This window comes from Engraulis encrasicolus, chromosome 2 (genome assembly GCF_034702125.1).
Source record: "Engraulis encrasicolus isolate BLACKSEA-1 chromosome 2, IST_EnEncr_1.0, whole genome shotgun sequence".
Classification (NCBI taxonomy): domain Eukaryota; kingdom Metazoa; phylum Chordata; class Actinopteri; order Clupeiformes; family Engraulidae; genus Engraulis; species Engraulis encrasicolus.
Window position 1 is genome coordinate 18,398,815 of NC_085858.1, and position 22,991 is coordinate 18,421,805.

Below are 22,991 nucleotides of genomic sequence, written 5' to 3' on the forward strand. Positions count from 1 at the left end.
CGCGAGCGTGCGAGCGTGCGTGCGTGCGTGCGTGCGTGCGTGCGTGCGTGCGTGCGTGCGTGGTGAGTGTGGTTGGTTGGTGTGTGTGTGTGTGCGCGCGTGTCGGAGTGTTTGTGCATGTGATGCTTGTGTAAGAGTGAGTCATTTCATGTGAGTGACTGAGTGAGAGAGGTACTGTAGGTGAATTTGCTGTGCATAGTTTTGTGCCTGCTTGTGTGTGTGTGTGTGTGTGTGTGTGTGTGTGTGTGTGTGTGTGTGTGTGTGTGTGTGTGTGTGTGTGTGTGTGTGTGTGTGTGTGTGTGTGTGTCTGTGTCTGTGTCTGTGTGTCTGTGTGTGCATGCGCACGTGTGTGCGTGCATGCGTTTGTGTGAGTGTGCGAGTGTGCATGAGTGCGCAAATGTGTGTATGTGTGAGTGTGTATGCGTGAGTGTGTGGATGTGTGTGTGCATAAATATGTGTGTACAGACAGGGTGGGGAGCAGCAAGTTGGGTCTTGCAGAGCTACATTATCGCCGAAGAAAGCCTCCCTCTCTCCACATACAATCTCTCTCGCTCTGTCTCTACCTCTTTCTCATACTCTCTCACTCACTTTCTTCCCTCCCTCTCACACTGTCTCTCCCTATCCCCTAATCTCTGTCTGTCTGTCTGTCTGTCTGTCTGTCTGTCTGTCTGTCTGTCTCTCTCTCTCTCTCTCTCTCTCTGACTGTCTGTCTGTCTGTCTCTCTCTCTCTCTCTCTCTCTCTCTCTCTCTCTCTCTCTCTCTCTCTCTCTCTCTCTCTCTCTAATCGACATGAGTGTTATAAAAAAAATGTCCATCAGATTCTTTCCACAAAATTACCACCTTGTCCAGGAAATCTGCCCAAATCTATTTTGAACACTTTTTTTTACCTATATAGAATAAGTCATTTGAGTGTACAGCTGGTATCTTTCAGCATAGCGTACTGTTTATAGTTGTCATACTGTACCACACACCCCCACGGCACTTCGTGCAAACTTTTGACTTGCCATAGAGCAAAACACACTCTGCATAGACGTACTGTATTGCCCCTTTTCTTTTACACCTTATTTACAGTATTTCTAAAGTACCATATATGTTTTCAATTCATTGGCATGTCAAAAGACATCAAGAGGAAAATAATAGACAACATTAAATAGGAACTTTGATGAAAGGTTCACCGTGTAATATTTGTAGTTGTTCATTTCCAGAATTCATGCTGCCCGTTCTCAAAAGTTACCTTTTTAACAAATATTTACTACCACCATCAAATTCTAAGTATTCAATATGACTGGGAAAATTGCATTTTTCATACATGAAAAGGGGATTTTCTCCATGGTCCGCTATTTTGAATTTCCAGAAATAGACATTTTAAGCTGCAAAATTCACCACACTTCGGTCATACTAGTAAATATTAGTTCCTTATTTAGTAAATATTCATACAAAGATCAAAATTGCCAGTAGACAGCACAGTTTCAAAGAGCAGCATAGTTGCAATACTCATATGCTCATAGAATGCTCATGCAATACTCATAGTTGCTATGCTTATAGAGGTAAATCATAATCAAAATGATGATAACAGTATAGGCATATGAGTGACGTGTACTCAGGTATTCGTAAATCAGTCATGTAATTCGTTACTCTTTGCTGCTGTGCATTTTAAGTAACAGAATGTGGACCTGTCCTTTCTCCATGCATATCACCCAGGATGGGAAATGAGAGACACAGTAAGCGAACCCGGAGTGCGTACGTTCAAATAAACAGATGCCGGAATAAACCTGATCGAATCAAGAAAGAAAGAAATAACGAGGGACCCACCCACGTGTGTATTTGCCACCTGAGAGCTGACGGACATGAAGAAAAAAAAAAGTGGGATGGCCACAGTGAGAAGGGAGGGGGAAGCCAGAAAGTTTATCTACCCTGCTCATCGCTGGCTGTCAGTGAACTCCCCTAAACAGCGCTGAGCTCACGGAGGTAAGTGCCTGTCAAAGATTCCATGACTTCACCTTGCAGGGGTGGGGATACTGATGATGGGTTAGACACGAAATGTTTGTATCTCTACTCTGTGGGTTCTTGAAAACTATTTCTTTGACTTTGCTTTTACTTCTGTACTGTTTTTGGTAACGCTTTACTTTACGGTACAGTTACCATATGTAATTGCTATGTACTTTCTGTGAAACAACAGGGTAACAGAGAGAAGTTACATAGTATCTAAAGGGTAAAAAGGGGCTATTTTACAAAGTAAATACCATTAATGGGGTAACAACAGGGTAACAGAGAGAAGTTCGATGATCAGATGGTTAGAAAATACCCAGTAGTTTCATAGTAATTCTGGAGATATGTGTATAACATGGTATTTACTTTGTAATTATCCCCTTTGGCCTGCTAGATACCATGTAACGTCTTTATGTTACCCTGTTGTTACACAGAAAGTACACAGTAATTCCTGATCTGCATTCAGATTTTCTGTGCAACTCCTGCTCTTGTTTTCACCTGTGGACAAGAAAAGCTGTCTCAAAATGTTTCTAAACAAACAAGAGTAAATCAATGAATTAAGTTACTGACAACAGTGACTTGCTGGTATTACAGTTCCACTGGATGCCGGCTTTGAAAGTTCCCTGCTGTAGAGGGCATGCCTATGTCACAACATGCCAATTTCATTCTGTGTGTTGTAAGGTGTTGTTGGAAAGTATGAGTCAGTGTTCAAGGTGGTCTACTGCAAAATTGAACATATTCTCACTCTGACGTGTGATGAAAAGGAGTTGAAAGACCTTTATGTTACATAGTACTACTGGAGTTTTTAAAATATACATCTATAACAAAGCTAATGTGCTGATGTAAAGTAATGAGAATTTGTTCATGTCCACCGCTGTTCTCTCCTTTCCAAAACTATGCTTTCACTGATATCATTTTCGTCCTTCAGCAACTGTGTGTCCTGCTTCTATTTTGGGTGGAGGCCTTTTAATTTGGTTCTGCTCCCCTGATTTAGTCCTTTTTAGTGGCACCTCGACCACAACCACCACCACCACCACCATCGCTCCTCCTCGTCCTCCTCCGCTCCTGTGAGACTCGCCCACCCACCGCCAGCATGCCTGAGACTGAGACAGCCGAAGCCGTGTCAGCCACCCTGACCAGCCACAGGAACTGTACCGTGGAGATCACCAACGTCAGCGGTTACTACTGCCTCATCAACCCCAAGTACTGTATAGGCCGGCCAGCCAGCCACCGCCACCTTGTGCATCGATATGTTCTGTCATTCACACACACGCACACACACACGCACGCACACGCACACACACACACACACACACACACTCAAAAGTTGCTTTGTCTGTCTTAAACACAAACACACACGCACGCGCACACACACACACACACACACACACACACACACACACACACACACACACACACACACACACACACATACGCGCACGCACGCACACACACACACACACACACACAAAAGTTGCTTTGTCTATCTCAAACACGCACACGAACACGCACGCGCGCACACACACACACACACACACACACACACACACACACACACACACACACACACACACACACACACACACACACACACACACACACACACACACAATCTGGAGAGTGGAAGCCATGTGGGGAATGGGAGCTTGCAGGAGGTCCATAGTTGTCTAGAGAATAATCTGGCTCCTTTGTGTTTTGGAAACAAATGAGAGAGTTCTTCACTTCACTTGTTTTAAGGAGACTGTGGAATTGGGTTTGTAAAAAGTGTAAGTACATTGTACCAAACACATGTGCAGGGCTTTTTATAATAGTTATAAACTTGAACTATGGTCATAACCTTCATGGTTGTGCTGCATATATACAGTACAGTAGAAAGTACAGACAGTACAGTATTCCTAACATATGACGTAAACTTAAGGTGGTAAGCGACGGACAAGTGTTATTCAGCACAAATTTGTCTGTGTTGCCGGGTGGTAATTCACACAATTTTCCAATTTACCATCCGCGTCTGCTTTCTCCTCTCCTTTATGTACCTACCCTTTTCACTGCATGGCTCTACCTAACCTGATAGGATAGGAATAGATAGATAGGAAAGTGCATAGGTATGGAAGGTATCACTTTCAATGTACTGTACTTATTAGACAGTACAGTATTCATCTCATATGACGTCAACACAAAGTGGAGAGCAATGCATTTGTGTTATTCAAGATCATGAATAATTCTGTGGTGATTGACAAAAAAAGATTTCCCCAAATGTTCCCATCTCTGCTTTACTCCCCCGCCCTCCCCCGCCGCCTAGGGTGCACATGACCAGCGGTTCCTGCTACCACCCTCCCCAGCCCACCGTGCGCTCCACCATGACCGAGGTCTGCTCCTTCACCAAGGACGACGCCGCTGCCACGGGGGCGGTGGGCGTGCTGACCTACGACCTGTTCCACATGCAGAGCCGCCACTGCGCCGGCCGCATCGCCATCATGTTCTCCGTGCCCTTTGACCAGAACCTCTTCAAGAACTGGCTGGCGGCCGGCGTGTTCGAGGCGGAGCGCTCCTGCGACAAGAAGCTCTACGAGCACATGTACGACGGCAAGGACTTCACCCACTTCACCCGCGTGGAGGCCGGGCTGTCGGGCGTCGTGCACCAGGGCCAGCACGTGGACCTGAGGGCCACCATGTCCAACACGGGCCACGCCATCCTCAAGGTGGAGCTCTACGACAAGCTGTAGCTAACTTGGTGCCTCCCAAATACTCGGTTTAACCAAACCAAAGGTCTTGAGTATTGAATGGAATAAAAAAAATATCGTGGGGTATCACTTTTTTGTTGTAATGTGTCTTTTGTTTCCTGGATCCACCCATAACAGTGTGTCATAAACACACAAAGCATTTCCTTTAGAAATACTCAGTACATTCAGTATGTTTTCATGAGTCTAATTATGAAAAAAACACACACAAAAACATATAAAAAACTGGTTGTTTTACCACAATGGTTAATATTAATAAAACAATAAAACTCCTTACATGCACAATACTGCTATGCAACCCCTCATGCTCCAACCTGAGGGCCACCATGTCCAACACGAGGACATGCCATCCTCAAGCTGGAATTTTATGACAAGTTGTGACTGTCTGTGAAAAAATAATAAGCTGGTGCCCATGGCCGTAGTTACATTTGAGGCTAGCGAGGTCCGGACCTCGCCTATCGTGAGAGGTTTTATTATTATTATTATTATTTTAACAGCAAATATGACCAACTGAAACACACAAAAACATATGTAAACCTTTGTGGAGCGTCCTTTGCTAACTGTGGTTAACCTCCATGTGCTATGTGTTCTAGTTTTGCCTTTGTGTTCTGTTTTTGCCAGTAAACAAGTTTAATTAATATCGCAAGTGGTGCGACTCGTGGGAGAGAACGCAACTCAGCCGACATCGCAAGTGTTTGGGCGCGTTCGTGACAGCGCATTGCGCAACGCAAAATTGCCACGCTTTCTGGGCCTCGTTTCCGAAAGGGCCTTAAGTACTACTTAACGCTACGTGCTACTTAAGTTCACACGTAACACCATCGTAGAGCTCATGGAGCGTTTCCCAAAGCCAACTTAGCAAAGAACCATCGCAGGTTGACACGTAACTCTAAGAGCAATCCACGAGTGGTCTAGAGTAGTCTTAACGCGCTAAGATTGATCGTAGCGGCATGGCACAGTGGAGACACCCACAGGATATGAAGGGAAAAGAAGAAACCTGCGCATAAGATTGCTGTTTTAAGACGCGAGAGGCATGGCACAGTGGAGACACCCATAGGAAAAGAGGAAACTTGCGCTTCAAGTTGATGTTTTAAGACGGGAGTGTAGCCTAAATATCATGGCAGCACAGTTGACACTGCAACGAAAATAAGAAGGTAACATTAATTGTGGATGTGTAGGCCTATAAAATAAAAGTAATGTGTTTGGAAATATTTTACAGGTAGTAAAATAGTTCGACTGTGTTTGATAAACCTGGGCATAATTAAACTGTGATCAATCATAATTTGTGTGGGTGCTTCATGAACAAGAACAAGGCAAAATGAATAAGGGTCTTCTTCGGCAACCAGAGACAAGAGTGTTGATGTCGGAGGGCCACTTCCGAAACTTTATTTATTTTAGATTTTTTGAAGAAAAATGGTCAGCGAGTTGTTGCACCCTCTTTCATTTTCAAGTAGCCTAAGAAAGGGAAGGCGACGCCGAAAATACATGATAGTTGTAGGCGAAGGGTAAGCTATGACAAAAATGATAAAATGATAAAAAGGCAGCGATGGGGATTCGTGTAGATTTTGACTGCCATTGTTTTAATAACAGCAGACTGCCGTGCAAAAATGTCCTCACAGTTGTGAAAGTCTTGAGCGTGCGGTACTTTGCGCACCGCTCACCACATGTGCCAAGCTCCTCTCCCTATTCCGACTCTAGTAGGCTAAGCAATAACAAAAAGGCAGCGAGGGGATGTGTCAATTTTGATGGACATTGTTTTTCATAACAGCATGCTGACGTGCTCCCGACAGTTGTCAAGCCTTGAACGCCTTGAGGTTGTAACTTTGCGCATCCCAATTTGGAACTCCAACTAGGCCTAGCCTACTTGTCTTCTTAAATATTAAGCTGCAGTAGCCAAGTGCACGCGCTTTATCTGGGTCTTAACGGCGTAGCTCATTATTGCCGTCAGTTGGCAGTTTTGCATGATTTCATTGTGTGTGTGCATTTTATTTCATTTGCCAACAATAACTCCTGTCGATAGTTGCAAACTGCTACAAATGTAGTCCCACCCTTATAGAAAACAACTTTTGATACTGACACACGCCTTACATTTTGTAAATGGTTTAGCAGCAGATGACGGCGCAGTTCACTCCGAGTACACTTCAGCACCACATATGTGGACAGCGATCCTTAAGAGCGACGCTACGAATGATCTTAGAGGCTGTGCACGCGCGTTCATGTACGAGTGTCTTTGGGAAACAGTCGTAGGAAATCTAAGAACATTCGTAGGATCACTGGTTAACGACACACGTAAGGCTAAGAACCATCGTTATCGGGAAACGAGGCCCTGGTCAGAAAAATGCATTGAAATGGCAAAGTGTGTGTGCAGCCTGCGCAGTAATGTGCCGTCACGAATGCGCCCATTAAGCACGCGCTTGGTGAGATCTCCGCTATCAGAAAGCCCGCGCTTGGTGATATCTCCGCCAACAGAAAGCTAACCGTTGTTTACCTAAAGCTCATGCTTAACAAGTAGGCTATGGTGTCTTAAAAAGCCATTTGAGTCATTATTATAAGAAGGCCGGCTGCTGCATCAGCTGCTGCATAAAGGTAAAATCATAGGATATCCGTGAAAGGTAATTGATTGTAAATTGGAAAGTCTGTGATAAACACTGATAGAGGAGGTCACCGGAACATCTTCAGGTGTGGATATTTTCCTGTTAATTTGGACAAGTGCCAAGACTAGCGACGTTACCACGTCTTCGTCAGACTCAATCGCAGTAAAATATCCACACCTGAAGAGGCCCCCGTGACTACTGTGTCTGCATAGCCGTGACGCACCAGATGGCTCAGGAGCGCGGAGGATAGGCTACTTTTCTTTCTCGTTGATAGACTTTTGTGCTCTGCGCTTGTGAAGAACTATAACAACTAAATTAAAACAAAACGTTTGATTCGACTCTAGGAAGAAAAATGTTTACTCCAAAATAGGTGGTTTGCACTACAGAGATAGCTATCCCTGTACCTTTGGAGGAAAACAGCTGAAGTGTAATTTCATTGGGAGAAAAAATATGAATGGCTGAGCAACTTGCCATCTGAGGATGTAGCTTATTGAGCAACTTCTGGGTGAAACTTTAGTTTCCTTACAAAGGGCTTTACTGACTGGGAGAATGTTGTTTATGATAAAAGAGGCATGATACCAAAGCATAGCCATTCAAAGGGAATAGGCTGAGTTGGCTGAAAACTACAACATATTTATTATTATACATGTCTACATATTTACTATTTCACATTAGGATATATTCATAGAGGAGTGCCCTATATATAGCCCTATGTAGCCTATATTTATTTATTTTATGAATTAATTTTTAATTTATAATAAAATTTCGGCGCGCGCTCTGGTCTGATGAATGGAACAGACAGAGTAACACATACAGTACAGATAGATTCATAAAGGGCAGTCCCTGTGTGACAGTATACCTGTCCTACCTTCAACAGCCATACAGAAATGGTTTAAAAAAAAAAAAAAAACCTCACCAGTTTGTCAATAAAGGGAATAATAAATCTAAAGTAGCATCATATCCATTTGGTCTCCTTTGTTAAGAAGCTACACAGGAAGTGGTATGAGGCCGGGGACTGGGGATTTAGATCTGGTGACGGGCCCGTTTTAACTGGAGGACCAGCGCGTTCAACATGGGACACTCCATCCTTTAGCTGTATGACATGATGGGGTTGTTAGCCACTAAGCTGGAGTTATGGGAAACCTCATTACAATACATTACACTTATCTGAGGCTTTTATCCAGAGCGACTTACAGTCATTTTTAGAACAGGGTATTGGTTACCGCCCCTGGAGCACTGTGAGGTAAGCTGCCTTGCTCAAGGTTTCTTCTTGCAACCTTGTTTGCACAGCTTGCAAGATAGACAATGATAAATGTCTTGGGCTGGGGACTCAGGGCAGGACAGATGCACAGAGCAGCCTGTGCTGATATGCTCATACAAGGAGCAACATGCCCCCCTCCAAACTTAAGATTGGTGCATGGCACCAGAGAAGGACCCTAAAGATGTAATAACTCAAGTCCTACATCATTGAATCCACGTCTTCATTGGCAACATGTCAAAACATTAGGAGGACGCTGGAACACACGCTGGAGTCACTGCCAGCTGGATGATGCGTAGAGTCCCATCCAGTATTGCCAGATGTGTCTGATCAAATCCCGCCCAAAAGGTTATCAAAAACCGCCAAAATGAACTAAATTCCGTCCAATTCCGACCTTTAAGTCCATTCATATCACTAATAGGGCATCCTGAGAATGGGCATCAATGACACACCATTGTCTTCGAATGTGTGTTGACACATCAGGCGTGCAGCTAGGCCTACTCACTTTTGTGGGGATATGCAGAACATAGTTTTGGTGACCCCCCATACTGTATATGATATATGTGGGTAGATGACGTGACGTGTAAATTTTGCTGTCGCAGGCTCTTAAAATTAAGTAAATTCATGCTTTCAAAATTGTCAATGCTTTAAATGATTAAACTAATGTCGTTGTTGTGAAAAAGTAATGTGTAATAAATCCAGAGCTTAAATAAGTATACTTAATTTTGAGTCAAATGTCACATTTGTCCTATGGTGTGACTGAGGCAAGCCCGGTTCTCCATATTAAAACATTTTTAAATAAATAATCAAAGCTCAGTCATTTGTCTAAACAACCCTGGCATGTTTTTCAAGGTGTCTATTTTAGCAAGTGGCAATGCTTAATTTTTTTCCTGTTTTTCTGAGACCGTATGGACTTATGAAACTTTGTCGCAGAAAATAATGTCCTGTGGTGTGACATCATTTTTTTGGTTAATTCTGTGTATAATTATCTATTGTTGAAGCTCCAGCGGTACATAAATTGTGACTTTAGATCCTTAAGAAGCCAATGGCAAGGGTGGATTTTAGATTTTTCTCTCAGAGTTCTTCAGTCAATCAATTGTTTTGCTACCACAGGATGTATTAGTTTTGTAGTCCTTTGGTGTGACAGCCATAAAATACATTTTGACAATAGTGTATATTTTTCATATTTTTTTCTTATGCAGATGTATGAAAATGCATCTTACTAAAGGTGAAATTGTATTTCAGTTGGCAACGACATGGCTTTAAATTAACTCAAAAGCTCAAAAGTCCTATGGTGTGATGGTAAAAGTCCTATGGTGTGATGGTAAAAGTCCTATGGTGTGACACTTTGGAGTATCACACCATAGGACAAACAGGTCACACCAATGGACTAGATATTTGAGAAATAGCTTTTAAAACAACTGGTAGTATTTTTTTGTTTTGTTGTTTGACTAGATAAATATTGTGTATTCAAATTACTTATTCCTTTATTGGCCTTTGGAATTTATACTTTGATGCATTGTTGATGAATATTTGCTGTTGATTTTAGATACTGTCAAATGATATAAAATGTCATTAATGGTGCTTTGAAACCATAAAATATAACGGTAACAGTGAAGGAAAGATCAGTGAGAGAGTATATAGAGGAGTATAGATGAATAAAGTATGCTGTGGAGAGCTCAATATACAGCATAAATGTGCTGTCCAGCTTGAGATACTTGCCAAACAGGCACTGGCCACAACACACTACAGGTTCAATGGTGTGACAGTCATAGCATACCTACAAAAGTGTGATGGTCATGAGTTCCGGTTTGGCAAATGGCGGAGTAGGTCGCAAATCGGAACAGCTCTGTCTGAATTCGACATTTATTGGACATTTTAGGAACTAAGTGACTTTAAGACGCAAATAATTGCCAGTAGGATCAACCGGCACTTATATTTTATTTAAACAAAAACAGTAACCGATGCCAGTTGCCTTTTATGATGGGGAAAACAAAACCGCAAAGCAAGAAAACTGAAGGTGACGCGGAGCTAGGAGCAACCATGGCTAGCAATGATGGAGACGGCACCACTCCCGTGTCCCTAACCGACATACAGGCATTGCTTGCGGGCATGGAAGAGCGGATTATTACCAATTTGACTTCGCAAATATCGACCAACCACGCAGGTATCGCCAAACATGACGAAACAATACAAGGCATCGAGACCTCGATGAATGACTTCCAGGATAGAATAACTGCCCTTGAAGCATCTGTCGGCTATCTTTCCAAAGAGAATGAGCAGCTAAAGCTAAAGCTGGATGACTTGGAGAATAGGTCCAGGCGATGCAACATACGTATCACAGGCATACCAGAGGGAGAGGAAGGGGGGAAACCCACCGCTTTCATCGAATCCTGTCTACAAGAAATGTTCGGAGAAGGCGCCTTCTCGCGGCCAGTGGTTGTCGACAGGGCGCACAGACTAAATATCAAGAAAAAGAAACGAGGGGACACACGCCCGCGTCCTTTCATAGCCTGCCTGCATCACTTTCAGATGAAGCAACGCGTTATGGAGCTTGCCAGAGACAAGGGATCGCTAGACTACAATGGATCAGAAGTCCACATCTTCGCGGACTACAGCGCAGAGGTTGCCAAAAAGAGAGCCGCATTCGCCCCGATAAAAACCCGGCTGAGAAATGATGGACTACACTTCAATGTGCTTTTCCCTGCTAAACTCCGAGTGAATGTCAACGGTGCTACGCACGACTTCAGCTCACCTGAAGAGGCCGCCGCCTTCCTGGATGGTCCACGATTACCACCGCAGCCCATGGAACCATCACAGGAGGACTAATTATCAGGACAGTTTCCATTTCCCATTTTTCAAATCTGATCGCTGGACGTTTTGGTGAGTGCTCTGGTGTGTTTTCCTATCGCGGCATGAGACTGCTTGCTGTAGCCCACGCAGTTCTCCCCTATTTCGCGCATTGTTATGGGCTACTTTGTTAAATGGTTCACGAGTGTTTTGAAAGTTTGCCAAGCCCTTGAAAGTTGCTCAAACCAAATACTGGTTTGATCCAATTACGTTTTATTTATGTTGTCTTAAGTTTAGTGCACGCATAACCTACAGAACCGGACTGTTTTCTGTGTCAATTTGACCCTACATTATTTGAAAACCTGAAATCGGTGCAGATTCATTTAGCCTGTCAAACAATATGAAAGATGATATGTCTAACAGTCACAACCAGCTGCTTATCACGGGACTGTTAACTTCATCACTGAACTTTTTTTTTGTTTCCCCCAGCTCTCCTTTTCAATGTAGCCTATTATTTTCCTTTCTATTCTTTGGTTCTCTTTCACATTTACGAGGGTGACGTAGGCTATAGTAAGGGTCAATGTGACAAATGTTTACATGGATAAAAGGCAATGGTTTATTATAATTAAAATGTTCCCTCCTTTTCAGACAGACAGAGTTAACAGTGTTAAGAGTGCAAGTTAGAAGTAAGCACAAGAGTGTAAGGGTATTTGGTATGGGTTTAGGACTTAAAGGTAATTTTTTTTTTTTTCTTTTCTCTTCCCCTCCCCTTTCCTACCTTTATGCACACCACTACACATCTTCCTCCCCTTTCCCCCGCTGCTGCCTCTACCTCTCTCACATTCTCACTTTAAGTCACAATGACTACTAATACAGCTTCTAAGGTTATGATGAATAACCCTGTTAAATTCATATCCTGGAATGTGAAAGGTGTTAACAACGCTACTAAGAGACGGAGAGTCATGTCTCATCTCCAACAGTTGAAGGTCGACATCGCATTTTTACAAGAAACACATCTTTGTAATAACAATATTGCTTGGTTGAAACAACACTGGGTTGGTCATGTATTCCACAGCACATTTAATGCCAAAGCTAGAGGTACAGTCATTTTAATAAATAAAGGCATCTCCTTTGAGTCTAAACAAGTAATCAAAGACCCAAACGGCCGATATGTCATTGTAGTTGGACAACTTTTTTCCAATCCAGTGGTCCTGGTTAACATATATGCACCCAACTTTGATGATCCACATTTTTTTGAGAAAATGTTTTCTTTAATACCTAATATGGACACTCATTTTCTTTTAGTAGGTGGGGACCTGAATCTTGTTCTGGAGGTCAACTTGGATAGATCATCCAAAACGTCCCAAAATCCTTCTAGATCTGCTGGAGTAGTAAAGAATTTCATGAATCAGTGTGGCCTCTCTGATGTATGGAGGTTTAAGTTTCCTCAGACCAGAGCATATTCTTTTTTTTCTAATGTACACCACACCTATTCACGTATTGATTATTTCCTACTAGATAACAGGTTGCTGCCTAAGGTCAAGGCAATTTCATATAATAGTATTGTTATCTCTGACCATGGCGCTGTTGTGCTAGACTTGAACATCCCTAATCGGCCACCCATTAACAGGATTTGGAGACTGAATCCCCTACTATTATCAGATGACATATTTGTAGAATTAATATCAAATCAAATTCAGTTTTTTCTAGAAACTAATACCTCCCCTGAGATCTCTCAAGCCACATTGTGGGAAACGCTGAAAGCCTACATACGAGGGCAAATCATAGCATATGCGGCTAGAGTCAAAAAAGAAAAAAGTTTCAAAATGACAGAGATTTCACAACGCATCCTTGACATTGACTCAATATATGCTCACTCCCCAAACTCAGATCTTTATAAGGAACGGTTGAGGCTCCAATCTGAATATAATCTTCTTTCCACTGAAGAGGCTGCACGTCTTATTCTGAAATCCAGGCACAATGTTTATGAACATGGGGATAAGGCGAGTAGATTATTAGCACGTCAAGCCAGACAGGCTGCTGCATCACGTTCCATCACAAAAATCCAATCACATAGAGGAGAGATCCTGACAGATCATAACGATATAAATAAAGCATTTCAAGACTTCTATGTTGACCTCTATACATCAGAATGTAGAAACGATACACTTTTGAACACCTTCTTTGAAAACATTACCGTCCCAACTGTGTCAGAGGAACAAAATGAAAAACTGAATGCAGATATCTCAATCTCTGAGATAATTACAGCCATCAAATCAATGCAAAACAACAAGTCCCCTGGTCCTGACGGATTCACAGTTGAATTTTATAAAAAGTTTCCCCACCAGTTGGCACCAATTTTACAAGCAATGTATAGTGAGGCCCTTTCCACAGGGAGTTTACCTACGACACTGAGGCAGGCGTCCATTACACTGTTGGCAAAAAAAGACAAAGATCCATTGCTGTGCACATCCTACAGACCTATCTCTTTGCTTAATGTAGATTTCAAAGTACTTTCTAAGGTTTTGGCAAAGAGGTTGGAAAGTGTTGTCCCTGATGTGGTTTCACCTGACCAAACAGGCTTTGTCTTAGGAAGACATTCATACTCCAATTTAAGAAAACTATTTAATATCATTCACTCAGTCGGATCAAAGTGCCCTGAGGTAGTTATTTCTCTGGACGCGGAGAAGGCCTTTGACCGCGTGGAATTTGCATACCTATTCTTCACACTTAAGAAGTTTGGTGTTGGGGACGGATTTATATCCTGGATTAAGTTGCTTTACTCTTCACCTCTAGCATCTGTTGTTTCCAATAACATACAGTCTTGTTACTTTAACCTTGGAAGAGGGACTAGACAAGGCTGCCCCCTTTCCCCGCTTTTATTTGCATTGGCTATTGAGCCCTTAGCAATAGCTCTACGACTTCATAAGGACTTTAAAGGTGTGAAGCGGAAGGGACAAGAGTATAAAGTGTCTTTATATGCGGATGATCTGCTTTTATATGTATCTGACCCAGAATCATCACTCCCCTCTATTTTGGATACTCTGAATGGTTTTGGTGAAATATCTGGATATAAAGTAAATTTTCAAAAGAGTGAACTTCTACCTCTCAACTCTGCAGCAGCTGCACTACCTCCTACACTGTTCCCCTTTAGAATGGTACAAGAGCACTTCAGATACCTAGGTATTGAAGTCACACTCAACTTGTCAACCACTTTCACAAGGAATTTCACCTCTCTCTTTAAAAAGTGTAAACAGGACATGATGCGCTGGACCTCATTACCATTATCATTAGCTGGACGAGTTAGTTTAATAAAAATGATAATACTGCCAAAATTTCTGTACTTGTTCCAAAATATCCCCATTCTAATTAAAAAATCCTTTTTTAAAACGCTAGATAAATCCATTATACCTTTTATTTGGGGAAATAAATCCAGCCGAATTAGCAAAACCATGCTCCAGAGATCAAAGAGTACAGGGGGACTGGCATTACCTAATTTTATGTTCTATTATTGGGCATGTAATATTCAGAAGCTAATCCACTGGGTAGAGGACACACCCATGACTGACCGAGCAGATTGGGTGCAACTTGAACTTGCATCATGTCCCACACTTTCCTCACTAGTTTTCTCTAGTCTACCTCTGCTTGGCTGTAATTTGAGCTCAAATGTAATAGTTAATAACTCACTACGAATTTGGGCACAATTCAGAAGACATTTTGGGTTCCAGGCAGCTTCCTCTCTTTCCCCTATTACATCAAATCATATGTTTACACCATCTTGTACAGACACTACATTTAATTTATGGTTCAATAAGGGGATCAAAACAATCAATAACCTGTACAAAGATAATATATTTATATCTTTTGCTCAGCTAGCCGAGACTTATGATTTACCTAAAACACATTTCTTTCGCTACCTCCAAATCAGAAGTTTTGTGAAGAAGACATTTACATCATTTCCTGAGAAACCACCTGAGACTCAGTATGACTCCATATTTTGGCTGAATTCAAACGCCAAAGGATTAATAGCAAGAATGTATGGGTATATTAACAACATCAATCCCCATTCAACAGAACATTTGAAAAGGGCTTGGGACAATGATTTGGGAGTGACCATGACAAAAGATGACTGGGAGTCAGTTTTGGACCTAATACACACATCATCTACATCTGCATTACATGGGCTGATACAACTTAAAGTGGTGCACAGGGTTCATTTAACCCAGGCCAGACTGGCAAGAATTTACCCTAACGTTGAACCATTTTGTCCCAGATGTAGAGGTCAACCAGCAGATTTGATACATATGTTTTGGCTATGTCCAAAACTTTCTTCTTTTTGGCAAGATATTTTCAAAGCATTTAGTGAGATGTTTGGTACACAGTTTAACCCCAATCCTATTAGTGCTGTTTTTGGACTCATACCAGAGGAATGTAGAGACCTTTTACCAAACAAAGCCTATGTCATCATAGCTTTCTCTACACTTCTTGCGAGACGTTTGATTCTTTTGAAATGGAAGCAACAGGCACCACCCTCCTTTGTGCATTGGATCAAGGAGGTGTTGTACTTTTTGAAGTTGGAGCGCATTAAGTATACAATCAAGGGATCTACACAAGCTTTTGTTAAAACCTGGAGGCCTTTTTGGGACTACTACGACTCACTACAAGAACCTCTTGATGTAGAGTAATAATGCACCTATCCTCTCTATTTCATAATTGAGATTCAAGGTAACAGCAGCGGCACCCCCCCCCCCCAACACATACACACACATACACACACATACACACACATACACAAACATAACACCAGCCCACCCCACCCCCTATTCCCGTTTTCTTTCTCTCTTTCTTTTTGTTTTGTTTTGTTTTGTTTTAATGACAATGATGACTATTATTATTATTGTTGCTGTTAGTAATAGTGGCAGTGATATTATTGTTATTACTATCATTATTATTATCATCATTAGTATTATTATTTTATTTAATCTTACATGATTTACATTGTGGAATGTATCGTGGAATCTGTAGTCCTATTTTGGGAGGGAGGGAGGGGGGAGGGATTGGGAGATTTTGTTTATTTGTATTACCATGTTGGAAAACGATGCAAAATGTGAGGACATGTATGTGACTTTTATGTAATTCTTTTGAAAAAATCAATAAACACAATTTATTAAAAAAAAAAAAAGAAAGTGTGATGGTCATGCCAAGGTCACCCTTCAGTGTGAGTCTTATGAGCTCTGCAGGTTACATGCAATGACCGCATGGCTGTCATTAAGAGTTACGATAGGCTGATAATCGACGATTCAAAGACTTATATAAGTGTAAAGTGTAGGTCCATATTGACTACAACATTATATTATGATCAAAAGACAAAATAATCATGTTGATATATTTGTTTCTGGCTCAGTTTTGCATTTCTGTCCTTTAGCGTGACATGAATGTCCTACGGTGTGACATGTTTCAAACGCTCAAATATTTGTTTGAGCTAAACAATATGTTTGATAAACACTGAATATTGCATTAGGGAAGAACAAATTATCGTCCCTGAAAAGTTAGTATAAATTTGGACAATTTTGAACATTTAAAAGAAAGATATCCCTGTTTTTCCTCGAAGGTTTCTAATAATCTCACATCTAATGGGAAAAAAAATACTTAAATGGTAATTTCTCATTAAATTAAGACTTTAAAAAATTGCAATAAATATGAAGAGTGTAACAATGTTCATAAAACTCCATCAAGCCATTTCTACATTACTTAATATATTTATTTCTTAACGTCACACCAAAGGACATATTTTCAGCAAATTGCTTTATCAACGTAAATAAATAATCAATGAATAGACCAACATTGTGACCACTTGGATTTTTTGAAAGATTAATTGCTGCACTACGTAGACATATACTTTTTTCCCTCATAAACAATGTTTTGTGAAAAAAATGTTTTTTGCTGCCTATCCGTCATCTACCCATATGTATATGTGTGCGTGTGCGTGTGCGTCTGTGTCTGTGTGTGTGTGTGTGTGTGTGTGTGTGTGTGTGTGTGTGTGTGTGTGTGTGTGTGTGTGTGTCTGTGTGTGTGTGTCTGTGTCTGTGTCTGTGTCTGTGTCTGTGTCTGTCTGTCTGTTTCATATAAGCAAAGAAACCGTTATTATTTTTTAGATGAATTATCCATTTATTCCCACTTACAATCTTCGGACACTTATCTTCAATTCAGCCAGTGCTGTGTCACTCACAAAAGACTGTGCAAAATAATGAGTCTGATCAAACTATAGCAGCGATTCAGAATAAGGGTGCAGTCATGATGTTTGCAGTAGTGTCCTCCTGACACACAACTTTCAGTAGACTTTTAGCCAGGTCATACACAGTGATTGCATGATAAGGCAATACTCCACCCATTCCTTGACAGTAACCTGACATTAAAGGTTTACGATCAAGGCCCATTTCAAATTGATTTCCAGCATGCAGACAGTAATACCTGAACAAAATAATGTGGCAGCGTAGCAAGGAAAAGAGCCCTGTTTAACCTGATATTAAGCTCCGTTCACCCTGACCTCCATAACACATGTTTTCAGGTGACTTTTAGCTTCATATAGGGCAGTTCCAGAACCTGCAGTTCATACACTGTTGCGGTCGTTAATTTGCATGTGGTGCATAAACGTGCAATGCGATTTTGCTCCTTTTGAAAGCATCTGCCTTCCTAAAGCACCTGCTTTTTGTGCCATTTTAATTCTTCAATACAGTACATGGCACCAGGGCTGCTGACAGCTTTTGCTGGGCCCATACATCTCTGGCAAAAATTGAGAGAAAATTGAGAGACAGCTTCAAAATGTTCAGGTTTTTTAATTTTGCTATGGACAGGTATGTGTTGGAGTAAAACAAACATTATGTAATTCTATAAACTACCGGCAACATTTCCTCTGAATTTCGAAAGAAGATATTGTCATTTAGATCATTTATTTGCAGAAAATCTCAAATGGTAAAAATAACACTCGAGATGCAATGTTTCCAAATCTCAAAAAAGGCAAAGAAAACAAGATGATATTATATTACAGTATTTCTCAATTGGTTTTGTACATTTCTCGAATCTTTCTCGTAATTTTCAAAACACAGTATTCATTCTCAAAACACCTTTAACAAATGGCAAAACACCATGGATGACCTGAAAAACCAAGTCTCTTCCTCAAAATCCTTAGTTTGTCTTTCAAAACCAAGTTTTTGTGTCAATGAACGCGTCAGTGCCAGCAGAATGGTTAGTCATTGTGTCATAGTGTATGGACAAGCTAGTCAAATCGATTTGTCATGTTGTCAATTGACTAGTACACTCTTGAGGATGTTTTCTGAAGCGAAATGTTGTTTAGAATGAATGGAAAATGTTGTAAATTCGACTTTACATTACATTGATCAGGTAAGATTGTACTAGATATACATTTAGAGTATGACATATTTATTGAAAGGTTTTTTCATTGCAAAATCAAAAAAATAGTCAACTCTGATTGAGGTGTCAAAGTGCGCCCTCTACCACCCCTTTTTACTTGTCTTGTAGGCCCATGTGGAAAAAAATATAGTACTGTAAAGCAAAATAAATTTGAAACAATACACTGATACTGTATAAAGTGCACTTACCGTCTTGTGAAATTCTAGGAAAATATTGTAATTTTGCATGGAGCGTAATTATAAAGGGCACAAGAGGCATAAAGTAATGTAATGCAGTCCAGTGCTTTTTGTTGTATTGCATGCTTGTTTCCTCTTTCCCTTCTACTGCTTTTGATTAGAGAGAGTCAATATTTACCTGCGAGCAATTCAGCAATTCAGATCGGAAATTATACAGTGCTTAACACATTATGGCAGCTTGGTAAATCATTTTGCATGTCAAGACTTATACTATGACATACGGCCTAAATGTTTTGGGATTTGAGATAGTTTTGTGTATTCAGTGACAATGCTTTTTGAGTGATATGGCAAAAGCAATTGGTAATGTACAAAAAAGCTGAGAATTGTACACAGCCATCTGCATGATGATGAAAGCATTTGCTAAATGCTGAAAACTATGAGAAACGTATTTTACCATGTGTCCAGATAACAGCAGAAAGTCACAATTGAACAAGACGTTTTGAGAATGATTATTCTGTGGTGAGAAATGTACAAAACCAATTGAGAAATACTGTAAAAACAACATAATAGTAATGTATACATACACTGTGCGATATTTTCTATCGTGGGTATTTAGCTCCTGCTCACACTGTACGAGAGAATTGCATTGATTAAAAGTTCACATCTTATGACTTGTGTCCACACACTATACGTGCCAAGGGTTGGATAAGAGCAGAATGCTCTCAATGTACGACACGACAGAATTGCTTTCCAGTAGGCTACTGCAGATGACAAAAACGTGGAAGGGAAATGCGCGCCTGAAGTGGAGGCGAGGATGCGCTCAAGAGTGAATTGCGCTGCCTTGGTAATTTGTGCATTTTTGTGCATGGGTAGTGTCAAGTTGGGTCGTAGCACTGCTTCAACTGTGCGATTTACTCACAAGGGTGACCAGGATTTCAAACAGCTTTTCTTGGGGACATATGATTGTCTCATGCTGGTCGTTAGGTGAAATCACTTGTCGTTACCCCATGCAGCACACTACACGAGACTCACAATTGACCTTCGATTGAGCAAGGACAAACTCATGCAGCTGACAAATTGTGGCAAAATCTGGCCAAAAATCACAGTGTATGTCATTACTGTACGACATTACTGTAACACATGAGATATGCTCAAGCATATTGTGGAGGAAAATACCTACAGTATGCAGGCCTAAATGTTATTTGGAAAATAGGATTATCATCCTGTGATTCACTGGTGCTTAAACAGGTGACGACTAACGTAAACAAAAAAGGAAGGTTGACTGGAACAGCTGAGATGTGAAGAACAACATTTCAAAAATAGTGAAGCCACAACTTCATTAGAAGTTCATATGGCCAATGGGGAGAATGCATATACGCAGGCCTAAATACCATATTCATTTGAAACTTTGTTGCACAATGTGCCCGTTAAGGATGAAAGAAAAAAAAATCTTTGCCGATGCTAAGTTTATTAGCAAACAATGTTTCAGCTGTTGTGTGGCCAAGCAAGAATGCAGTCTGTCCCCTGCACCTCAAAAAATAAATCCTGGCTTGGCTTCCTCTTCAGAAAAAGACGCTACTTAATTGCATACAACAGAACATGCTGTACAATTGAAACCTAATCTTTGCCAAGACTCCCTCTACACCATTGTCACCTTTAAATGTGCACTGTGCAATAGTTTAGTAGTCCAGTTTTAGTAGACCAGAATTCATGCTGCCCATTCATAAATGTTAGCTTTCTCATGAATACTTACCACCACCATTCAATTTTAAGTATTCATTATGACTGGGAAATCTGCACTTTTCATACATGAAAAGGGGGATCTTCTCCATGTTCAGGCAATGACACAAGGGTGCAGCTTGATCAAAAATTGTAAGAGGTTCATTGCTGTAACATGAGGTATACTCAAGCAGAATGTGGTACAAAATACCTGTGTAGGCCTAAATGTTATTGGGAAATAGCAGGATATGATCCTGTGACTCACATGTGCCTCAACAGGTGACGACTAATCCAAACGAAAATGGAAGGTTGACTGGAACAGTTCAGTTGTGAAAACTAAGAATAAACATTTCAACAATAGTGAGGCCACAACTTCGTCAGAATCTCTGCCATAGATGTGGCAAAGCATCAAAATGTCACACAACAGAAACCTAATGTCAATGCCAAGGCTGCTTCTACCGTTGTACCCTTTAGGGAAAATCAATTGCATTGCTAATTCAGCTTCATTCGCGTAGCCCAGGGGTCGGCAGCCATAGGTGGCACGCGAAGGCATGATCATTGTCACGCACGCCAATGTTATGCCCAAAAGTGACTTCCTTTAAACCCGTTAGCACAGAGTCTATGTTATCACCTTTCTGTCACCAAAATTGTAATGACCAAAATGTCTTAATATGTTACTTAAGGCCCTCTTTACTGTCATAGCAATGTTGTTATGATGTAATTTAGTATTTTCAGCAAAAAAGTGAATAGACCTGCCGGCGACCCCATCTGCAGTAAGAGGCTACAGCAATTCCTGTTTGCTAAAAAGCCATCACTTTAAAACAATATTCAAGCAGAGAAAGGAAATGTTCTTTCTTCAGTCATTGAGCCATTTCGTGAAGTGCTGCAATCATGTTACATGTGTAACATCAATCTGAGTCTAACTGACAAAACAATGCGCCTTGATAAGCGTCTCCTTCAGATTGTTTGAAATGCCAAAGCCGTGTGTGTGGTGTCTGCATGGCCAAGCAGTGATCCTCTTGATTTATCATAAAATAACAGAAGTATACCGGTCACCACAAAGTCAAGTCAAGTCAGCTTTTATTGTCAGTTTCTTCATATGCACAGGTCATACAAGGAAATTGAAATTACGTTTCTCTCTACCATGAAGTATATAGACACTGGACTGACATTTGAATGTCTATGTCCTTCATGGTATAGAGAGAGAAACGTAATTTCAACAAACAGGGGAGAGCTGAAACAAACAACACGTTGTGTTTCAACTTAGGGAAAAAAACAGCCTACTGTTGGCCTACTGCCTTAACGGCTGTGTTAAATTACATCAGCAATGACAATGGGCTGGCACGGTCATTAAGAGAATGTCAAATTAGCACTCGATGTCACAAAGGTTGCCGACCCCTAATGTAGCCAATGGGGACAATGTGTAAAAATGACATGCCAATTTGAACATTACATTTTGCCGCACAATATCCACATTTTCATTTCGTTTTGGTGGTAATGATTACTGTAGTGAAGGGGAGTGGAGTTGCCCCGCTGCGACTCGAATCTGGACTTAGTGCACCACACTAAAGCCAATCAGGTGTAGGGAGAGGTAAGGGTGAGATTTGAACCTATTACCCTCTGATCTTGAGACCACCTCCCAACCATCAGGCCACGGCTGCCTCATGATAAAACAATAGGTGAAAAGTCAATAGTCAATAGAAAAGTGAATAGTTTGTTGTTCTGTATATCTGCACTTGTGGTAGTATATTTCCTGTGCACTTTGTATCTGCTAGTGATGTTGGCTATGGTTATGTCCTCGATGGTAAGTCGCTTTGGTTTAAAAGTGTCTGCCAAATGCAATGTAATGGGCACAGCTTAGCATTCTTTTGATTATAGCAACATGATTGTGTATCCACTTCGATGGAATCAGTATTTTTCAAACACATGAAGTTTGTCTATCTTGTAGCAACATTGCCTGACACATATACACACATGCACTCATGCCTTCATGCACACACACACACACACACACACACACACACACACACACACACACACACACACACACACACACACACACACACACACACACACACACACACACACACACACACACAGAGAGAGAGAGAGAAAACGAAGTGGGTCAGTATAACCAGAGACGATCTATATGCATACGTATATATGAATAGAGAATCTTTGGTATATTTGGTAAATGCATTAGACATTTTATGAGGACAGTCTGCATATTACATCCCCATTCTAAGTACCAGGGGTATGATTACGAAGTTCAGCCACTGATGTTGCTTCAAGAGTTTCT

At 41.0% G+C, this 22,991-nt stretch overlaps 1 protein-coding gene across 1 annotated transcript; it reads left to right on the forward strand.

The window, feature by feature from the left end:
- Positions 1 to 1,767: 1,767 nt before the first annotated feature.
- LOC134461019 (DELTA-stichotoxin-Hmg2b) lies at positions 1,768 to 4,787 on the forward strand. Its single transcript, XM_063213740.1, has 3 exons — positions 1,768 to 1,968; positions 2,984 to 3,192; positions 4,289 to 4,787. The coding sequence occupies exons 2-3, from the start codon at positions 3,083 to 3,085 to the stop codon at positions 4,710 to 4,712; spliced, it is 534 nt and encodes a 177-aa protein (XP_063069810.1). The 5' UTR covers positions 1,768 to 1,968; positions 2,984 to 3,082; the 3' UTR covers positions 4,713 to 4,787.
- The last annotated feature ends 18,204 nt before the right edge of the window (positions 4,788 to 22,991 follow it).